Below are 9,251 nucleotides of genomic sequence, written 5' to 3'. Positions count from 1 at the left end.
TTTGAGTCCCACCTGGATTGGAATCCAGACTCTGTCTCTTCCCAGAGGACCTTAGATAATTTCCCTTAACTCCTCTGGACTCTGCCTTTTCTTGTAAAATGGTAGCAAAAGTCCCTACCTCCTCCCATGGTATATTGTGAGGACCAGAATAAGACAGTCTTTGTGAGCCTTGATTACAATGCCTGGCACTCAGTAATAGGGCTGTTGTCCGCCTAGCCCAAGGCCCCTCCTCTGGGAAGCCTCCCCCAAAGCCTCCTGTATACTGGGGCTCCTATCCAACCTGCTGTCCACAGGGCCCACCTTTTCTCGCTGGTCTGGTCTTGACCACAAGGGTGGACAGGCCTGAGTCCCTGAAGTCTCAGCGGGGTTGGTGGGGTAGGCTGGAGAGCAGCATTGTTGACCCAGCCAGAGAGCCCAATGAATGGCTCTGGACAAAGCCACCTTTGGACTTATGGGAAACACAGGCCTTGGCCCCCAACTCTGTCCAGGTCGGCTCCGGGAAGCCAGGCTGGCAGGTGGAGATGGGCAGGTCTTGGTCTGGCCTCAGAGCAGGTCCCACACACTCCAACCCCGCCTCCATCTCAGGGCCAGTCCTTCCAAGGGATTCTTCTATCATCCCTGGCCCCACCCCCATCACAGGGCCCCTGACCTCCAACCTGGGCTTTTGAATTGTTTTGTCAAGAAAAGTCCTCCGGTTTTTCAAGTCCCAGGGGGAGTCCTGCCGGAAACCCCACCTTGGCTCCTCATCCCCCCCAGGAGGCTGGGAAATGAGAAGCCTTCTGAATCAATTCACTCCAGGCCCCCTCAGCCAGGACAGCAGCTCTTACCTCCTCTCCTGCCCAAACAGCAGGCCAAGCCACCCCTCCCCTTGTACCTCCGCAGGCTCCTCGCTGCTGCACACGATGTACTCCTCTCTGGCCCCACTTGGGTACTCCCCACACTTTGCTCAGGCTCCAGTCAGCCTAGCTGAGCCCTCCCCTCCCACCGGGACCTTTGCTCTCAGCCAACCCCTGTTCAGATTGCTTTCTCTTCTGGTAAATATTGACCTGCACATCCGGTTAAACATTGATATTGGGGCCGGAAGCCCCATTCCCACCAAGGCATCTAATCCTGAGACAGCTACCTGGAGGCCCTGTGGATTTGGGTCCCCCTTCCTTCCCCCCAAGCCTGGAGAAAGGAGGTTCAGGAAAGTTGAGGAGAATGTTCTCATCTGTAGAGCAGATCCAGGAAGGACAGGGGCCTCCCAGCAACCCCACTCTAGTCAGTTAGAGAGGCTATGTGACATGCCCAAGGACAGAGCTGGGCTCAGGGTCACATCCAGCTTCCCACTTCCAACCTCCTTTCCTCTCCCCCATCCTGAGGGGAAGGAAAGGGAGGCCACAGGAGCCTACGTGGAGAACCCAAGATAGGATGCCCATCCCCAGGCCTTACAAGCCCAGGATCCTGATTGGCTGCCTTTAGATTAGATCTGGAAGGGGTGGGGAGAGGAGAGAGAGCCTCAGCCCCAGCCAGGATCCTCCCAGCAGGAGCGCTGCCTCCTTACCCTCCCCCAAGGCTGAGGGTTCAAGAAACTGGCCTGGGGCTGCATGCACCAGAAGGCCTGTCCCCTGGAGCACCCACGGGCAATGATCAGGCTGTCTCCCACCTTCCTGCCCAGCTTCTCGCCCTCTCCTCAAGGCCCTGGAAGCTGCCCATTTGTAATTCTTCCCCACCCTGATACCACCATCAAGAAAAGTATCCCTCAGTTCCATGGCTCTTCCAAAGGATTTATTGGTCATATTTACATCTATTGCAAATAATGAGGAGGCAGCAGGGACACAGGCTCAGACCTCATCTCTGCTCCCGAATATGTGGGTCCCAGGATGCCTGGGCCTTCCCGTCCCCTGGGAGAGACCTGAGATGCAGAGATCATTCTTGCCCCTTCTCTCAGGGTGTCGGACCATGAGGGTTCTGGGCCCAGGGGCTGCCTCCTCAGTTTCAAGGCACAAACACTGTGGTGAGGGTTGGGCAGGCAAGGCAGGGGGTCACTCCTGGCCAGGCACCAGCTGGCCCAGTCCCTCTTCCCTTCCCTGGTCCTGCCCTCTTTCTTCCCCTACTGGTCCCACACTGGGCAGGGCCCGGCTGAGTGGACACTTAAACCCCAGCCCAAGGCCCTAACTCCTGGACCACGGCCAGCCCTCATTAGAGGCTGGAGTCCAAGCACCATCAGTGTCCTGGACTGCAGCAGCTGTCCTGTCCTTGTGAGACTGGGGTACCGAGCTCAGCAAGGTGTGGGGGCATCTTCGGCTGGAGACTGGCTGAGCCGGGGCCCATCTCCGTTCCTCTTCTCAGAGCTTCCCTGTCCTTATGTAGACCCAGAGGGCAGAACCAGGGAGAAGGGAGGGCAATGCTTTCCCATGCTCTCTCTCTTGCTTCCTGCTGACTAGGGGCAGCAGCTCCCCCAGGCCGTGAAGGAGATCCTTTCTGGCAGCATTGGTGGTTCTGGCAGTTTGGGACCCTGGACTCCTGCCTCCCCAAAGCTTGCAGGCCACATGGCCACTTGGAGTGTGGGGCCTGATGCTTGTGCAGAGGGAGCTGCTGGGAAAACACGGATGAGGAAGGGACTCCTGGGGGGGATGTCTGCCCACCCTCATGGGCAGCCCTGCCTCAGCCTACGCCAGGAGGCGGATGACCCCATTGTCCGAGCCTAGCAAAAGGTGGCGTTTGGTGGGCAGCAAGGCCAGGCTGGTGAGCGTGCCTCGGAAGTTCTCAGAGCTGAGCTTGGTGGTGGCCTGGGAGGGGGGCTCGAGTAGGGAGCAGACGCCGATCTTGTTGGCCACTGTGCCAGTGACGACCTCGCTGCCATACAGGTCGAAGGTGTGGATGGGGTCAGAGGCAGACTTGTAGTGGTGCGTGGGCTTCTGTTCCAGCTCCTTCCACACGGTCAAGGAGTGGTCGGAGGAGGAGCTGACCAGGACACTGCCCTCCACCGCCTGCTCGGGGAGAAGAGAGCCTGAGCCAGCCAGACCAGAGCCCTCCCATGTGCCCAACGAGTTCCAGGGTCTTCTGTTTACTCGCACAGGATCTCCCAGGAAGACAGAGGGGTCCTGGGCAGGAGACCAGCTGCCTCCTCCACCACATCATTTAAGGGCTGGTTGACGTCACTGTGTTCAGGTGTCTTTAACCTAGTCATCACTGTAACTTGGGCACTCACTCTAGGCATTGTGTGCGGCATGCCATATTACCAAATTTAAGTTTCAGGACAACTCAATGACGTAAATGCTCTTGTTATTCCCATTTTACAGAGAAAGAACCCGAGGCTCAGAGAAGTTAAGTAATCCTCCCAAGGTCAGAGAGCCAGTAAGTAGCACTGCCAGGATTAACACCCAGGCTGACCCCAAAGCTCTCCAAATTCGTCCCTGGAAGGTCTGAACTGAAAGCTACCTGGACCCCTGGGTCCCCTGGGGTCCTGGACACAGCTGGAGCCAGTGTGTCCTTAGCAGTGGCAATGCAGGTCCCCTGGCTGCAGTCAGAACAGGGAGGAAGTGCCAGCTTCCTGGAAATATCCTCCCACAAAGAGCCCTGTTCCTCCCCTGCTGTCCCTCCCCAGGCAGTTCCCTGAAGTCTGTGCCTAAGAATGGGAGGGGGTAGGGGTAGGATCCCCAGGCGGGGACGTCCCTGCCCCCATGAGGGCAGCCCAGCATGGGACATGGACTCTGTTCCGTGGTCTAGGGGCAGTAAACAGCCTCCCAGCTGAGCTTTATTTAACCTGAACTGGGTCACGGACAGGGCCTGACCCCTGATCCTCCAAGCAAGGCAAATATGGACAAGGGTTACTCATTAGAACATCCCCAGGGAGCAGCAGGGTCAGCTCACCCCCTGCTTCCCGCCCCCATAGCCTGCCTCTGGCTCCTAACCCTCTGTGTCCATCAGCCCTGGGGTAGGTAAAAGGGAGATTAACTTAGCTGGAGCCTGTCCTGGGTAGGCCCTAAGAGGACCTAGAACAGGGGCGGGGCTGAGCAGTGAGGAGGGGAAAGGGACCTGTCAGTCACCTTGATCTGCAGGATGTCCCCTTCATGGGCCGGCCAGCCACGCAGAACCAGGCCAGTACGGGTGTCCAGGAGCACCATGAAGCCCGAGGAGAAGCCAGCCACCACGCTACGGCCACTGGGACTGACGGCCAAGGAGCGGACGAGGCCGGGGTTCAGCCCACCGCCGAGGCGGAACTCATGCTGCAGACAGAGGGAGATAAGCTAAAGTGCCACCCCAACCCATTTCTCCGTGAGGTCCTGCTCCCTCCCAAGCCCACACAGTTGAAAGGCCTGATCCTTTATCCCCACCCCCTCTATCAAGTAGAGGGCCCCCCCTCCATCTCAGGTCAGGCCCAACCCCCCCACTCAGGATTTGCTGCTGTGGGTCATTGGTCTAAACGACACTCTGGCCTTCTCTCTTTGGGGTCTCTCCTCCCTGCCGGGCATCCAGGCCCGGGCTCAGGGAACCGGACGGCCCTGACCTGCAGGCCAGGCTTCCTGCAGTCCACGAAGCGCAGGGTGGAGTCAGAGCTGGCCATGGTGATGCTGGTATGGGGGGCAGGCATGACGGCCACAGCGGTCAGGGGCACACGGCTGTCCCATGGCTCCATCATGCGGAGGGTCTTCCCTGGGAAGGAAAGGCACCGTGGATCTGGGGTACCAGGAGCTGACAGAAGCACCCCAACTCTTCCTATCTCCCTGACCTACCCTGGATCTGCTTCTCATATTCCAGAGGACCTCAGAAAATGCTGAAGATGCTTTTTGACTCTCCCACCTTCCTACTTCTGTGGCCAGGCCAGGCTCCGGTCCCCAGAGCAACCTCTTCTTTTCCCACGGCACCCCCTGATCAAACACTACTTCTCCTCAGTCTACCTCAACACTACCCAATCCCCTCTGCCTTTAAAAACCTTATTAACCTTACTTCTCCTCCCCCATGATGCCAAAATACAATCAAGCAACCATTTGCCAAACTTGTATGACACGCTAGATGTTAAGCCAAACGCCTATGCGCATCATCTTCTAACCCTGTTCTGATTCCCATTTTACAGATCAGGAAAATTAATGCTTCCATCAGTAAGGTGACTTACACAAGGTCACCCAGCAAATAAGTTGGCAGAACCAATTCAAACTCAGGTCCAACTGCTCCTCTGGGCGGCCTCACTGGGTCACCCCACCCCCTATACCATTACACCCCAACCACCCAACACTGGCTCCTCGAACCCAGAGGCCTGGCAGCGTCCAGGATGGCAGCAAGAGAACAGGTCTCACTTGGACCCACTCACCTGTGAAGGGGTCCCAGATGTGCACGGCCCCGTCGCAGCTCACCACGTACTGCGGGGCCTCGAGCTGGCCCACAAAGAAGACGCTCTTGCGGTGCTGGGTGTAGACGAGGCGCGGAGCCGTCTCACTGGTGCCATCCCCTGAGTTGTAGAGCGGCCAGAGGCGCACCGTGCGGTCCTTACTGCCACTCAGGAAGAAGTCCTCACTGCTCAGGGGTGCCACACACTTGACGGCCCCAGAGTGGCCCGGGAAGCTCTGCAGGCGGATCTGGTGGAAGTGAAAGTGGGCGTCCTGCTGGCTCACGCCAATCTCGTACTGCCAGTAGGCGAGCCAGTTCCCACTCAGCCCGTGGGCGCTCCGGGGCAGCTCCCGCTTCAGCGCGTTGTCCTCCTCGCTGCTGACGCCCCCACTTCCCGCCCCTGGGACAGGGCCCAGCAAGCCGGGGCTCTCGGGCTGTGGGTCGTCAGGAATCTGGATGCGATTCCCAACCAGAACGCTCCCAAAGGTCCCTGAGTGGCTGTCATCCCGTGGGCCACCCCCATTCTGGGGGTCCCACTCGGGGCCTGTGTTGGGCACAGCAGGTTCCACGCTGGCCGGGCTGCGACTGCTTGGGCTGATGCTCTCCAGGTACAGCCCTGCCAGTTCCCCAACCAGCTCGTGGTTGGGGACGATCTTCCGGATGATGTCACCTAGATGGGAGGGTGGGAGTAATCCTAAGATCAGGGAAGATGGCAGGCAGCTGCCACCACCCTGCCAAAGCTTGGGAACAGAAGTCAGGGCAGGTGCTGGCTGTGAACTCTCGGCAAGTAACTCTTCATCTCTGAGCCTGTTTCTTCCCTAGGAAGACATGGATTCACTCACATGCACATCCTCTGTATGTGCTGGGGACCATGTGGCACATGGGAAACAGAACAGTGAGAAAGACAGCCAGTGCTCCCCCTCTCAGGACCCAGATTTCAGTGGAGGAACAATAACGTATCTGAACACAAGGCTGTTCTTCCCATTCAAAGAGACAACACACATAACCACGCAGCAGTGCCAGGCCTGCAAGGTATAGTGTGAGGCTACACAGACGGTGGGCTACTTATTCCTCTCAGAAATTCCTAGAGATGTCCGTACATCGGCCCAAGGCCCCTGCCTTCCCCAGGGATACTCTAGACCAGCTCCCATGCCTCCCTGCCGGCTAATGCTCACTCTGTTTATGTGTCACCTTGGGACAGTGAGGTCTGACGCACAACACTGTGCTGAAGACCAGCTACAGGGTCTGGGGGGGCAAGGGGAGCACAGAGCCCTCCCAGGAGAAGAGACAGAGCCACAAAGGCTTTGCAAGGGAATGTGACGGGGCAGTACCCAACAGGCAGGAGAAGGGCACGTAGATTGTGTACGCCATCTCCAAGGTGAACACCTTCTGCAGCTCGTCCAGCAGGCTGGGGTCCACTAGCCGCTGCTGCCCGTCGGAGAAGGCCACCTCCGGCAGCTGGCCCTCGCTGCGGCCCACGGCATCCAGCTTCAGATCCTGGGGGCAGGACAGCCCAGGGCAAGTCAGCTAAGTTCACGGCACCTGCCCCGCCCAGTCCAGCCAGGTAAGGGAAGCAAGTCTGCCTACCTGGTGCTGAAGCTCGTGCAGCTGAGAGAAGACTTGAAAAAAGGTGGCCACAGGCTCACTCAGGTGCTGCTGGACCATCTCCTGCCCAATGCGCAGGCATATGAGGGCGATGAGGCTGATGGTTTTCACACACAGGACAGTCCGGGCCTGGGCCCCACTCGGGAACCTGGAAAGAAAGCACACAAGCTCCAGCGCCCCCCTTACACTGACCCCCACTCTGCAGGACTTGCCCAGAATCTACCAAAAAGCCTTCAATGAACAGAGCTCTAAGACTGATTGGCCCAAATGAGATAAGGAAACTGAGGCACAGAGAGGAGTTGCGGCTTGCTCAGGGTCGCACCACTGGATCAGAACCAGGACTCCTGACACCCAGTCTCACTCCCAAGCTTCCCAGCCCCTCCCAGGCAGCATCCCCAGCTGGGCTACTCCCTGCACAGGGGTGGTGCAGCAGCCTACCCAGTGACGAGAGAAGTGAGGAAGCTGAGCACAGGTAGTAAGACCTCGTGGCTGATTCGGGGCAGGATGTCCATGAGGGTGGTGTCCGAGAGGTACACGATGATCTTCTGGGTCAGGGTCACCGCCGCCAGCAGCCCTGCCTCCTTACGGCTGTTCAGTCGACTGGGGCCTGAGGTGCTACCTGGGGCCACCTAGGGCCACAGAGTAGATGAGGGCCAGGCTGCCCATGGACCCCTGGGACCCCCAGATTGCTCAGGTCTGCCCTCAAGTTCCTCGGCCTCCCCTGAGGCTGCCCCAGCAGTGACTGACCAGATAGCTGATGTAAGGCAGGTACTGGTAGGTGAGGACAGGCTCCCCGTACAGATGAGCGATGTGCAGGAGGCAGCTGAGCACAGGCCCAGACACTATATCGCCCAAGACTGGCCTCTTCTGGTAGATGTTGCCCGCACTCAGTGGGGGGCTCTCCCCGCTGCTCATCGTGAACTGCTGCCGAGTGGGCCCTGCCGAGGAAGAACCAGTAGCCTCGAGCAGCTCATGGCAGGCAGTGGGGAGGTCAGTCTTCCAGGAACTAGGGTAGCCGCTCCCATTCCCTCTAGCCTGGGGCCCACACCATGCCCTACCCGAGGAAGGAAGTAGCTTACAGACAGGGACCTGGCAGGGACGTGGAAGTGGGAAGGATGCCCTACAGGGGGCTGAGGACAGACAGAGGGTCTGAGATGGAGCCACCTCTCCGGCACCGACTGCAGGTCTTACCAACGTAGCAAGATGTCAGCAAGCGGAGCAGGTTCCGGGCCACATAGCGAGAGGCCACAGTGGGGCCAAGCCTGGCAGACAGCCAGCGGACCATCTTGCAGGCCGTATCTGCAAGGCAGGAGCAGGCCCTGAGCTCATAGATAATGGTGGCTTGCCACTCCTCTCACCCCACCCCCCAGCACCCCTCCTAGACATTCCTGGTGCAAACCTGCCAAGCAGCCTGTGCCCCACACTAGCACCATCTGTTTCACAGTGCCAGAGGGGACCTGTGGCTTTAGGACTGCCCCAGGTGACCCTGGCTTCCAGGCTGCTCCAGAATCCTCCCCTTGGGTACAACTTGCAGGAAGGTCATCCTTTCAGTGAATCTTCTTAAGCTGCTAAATGAGGCCTGGCCAGGCCCTAGCTCCCTCCTACTATGGCCTGTGCTCCCTCTTCTTCCCTCTAGTCTCCTTGTCTAACCAGGCCAGCCTTTCACTGCTTCTCTTTTTTTTTTTTTTTTTTTAAGATTTTATTTATTTATTTGCCAGAGAGAGAGAGAGAGAGCTAGCTCACAAGCAGGGAGAGTGGCAGGCAGAGGCAGAGAGAGAAGCAGGCTCCCTGCTGAGCAAGGATCCTGATGAGGGACTCGATCCCAGGACCCTGGGATCATGACCTGAGCCAAAGGCAGTGGCTTAATGGACTGAGCCACCCAGGCATCCCTTTCCACTGCTTCTTTAATGGAGTCACAGAACCTCACACATGCTGATCCCTCTGCCTGGTATGCTCTTCCCACTACAGACCCTACCACTTTTGCCTTGCTCCCTCCTATTCACTGGGCCTCAACTGTCTCTACCTCTTTTTTTCCTCCTAAAGATTTTATTTATTTATTGGAGAGAGAGCACAAGTGGAGGCGGAGGGCAGAGAGAAAGGAAGAAGCAGGCTGCCTGCTGAGCAGGGAACCCAACGTGGGGCTCAATCCCAGGACCCTGGGATCATGACCTAAGCCAAAGGCAGACGCTTAGGGATGCCTGGGTGGCTCAGTTGGTTAAGCAGCTGCCTTCGGCTCAGGTCATGATCCCAGCGTCCTGGGATCGAGTCCCACATCGGGCTCCTTGCTCCGCAGGGAGCCTGCTTCTCCCTCTGACTCTTCCTGCCACTCTGTCTGC

At 58.2% G+C, this 9,251-nt stretch overlaps 1 protein-coding gene across 2 annotated transcripts in view; it reads right to left on the bottom strand.

The window, feature by feature from the left end:
• Positions 1-1,425: 1,425 nt before the first annotated feature.
• Positions 1,426-9,251, bottom strand: part of WDR81 (WD repeat domain 81) — a 16,595-nt gene continuing 8,769 nt past the window's right edge. The window contains exons 2-10 of one of the 2 annotated variants that reach the window (XM_059379619.1): positions 8,107-8,214; positions 7,663-7,853; positions 7,354-7,544; positions 6,898-7,063; positions 6,642-6,807; positions 5,294-5,980; positions 4,493-4,638; positions 4,032-4,211; positions 1,426-2,972 (exon numbers count right to left, since the gene is read on the bottom strand). In XM_059379619.1, coding sequence (XP_059235602.1) covers positions 2,652-2,972; positions 4,032-4,211; positions 4,493-4,638; positions 5,294-5,980; positions 6,642-6,807; positions 6,898-7,063; positions 7,354-7,544; positions 7,663-7,853; positions 8,107-8,214 — 2,156 coding nt within the window. In that variant the 3' untranslated portion in view covers positions 1,426-2,651. Of the gene's footprint in view, positions 2,973-4,031; positions 4,212-4,492; positions 4,639-5,293; positions 5,981-6,641; positions 6,808-6,897; positions 7,064-7,353; positions 7,545-7,662; positions 7,854-8,106; positions 8,215-9,251 lie in introns of those variants that run through there. The other variant, XM_059379620.1, reaches the window with a different exon arrangement.

The sequence above is a fragment of the Mustela nigripes genome, chromosome 16 (genome assembly GCF_022355385.1).
Source record: "Mustela nigripes isolate SB6536 chromosome 16, MUSNIG.SB6536, whole genome shotgun sequence".
NCBI lineage: Eukaryota > Metazoa > Chordata > Mammalia > Carnivora > Mustelidae > Mustela > Mustela nigripes.
This window is presented reverse-complemented; position numbering and strand designations above follow the sequence as displayed.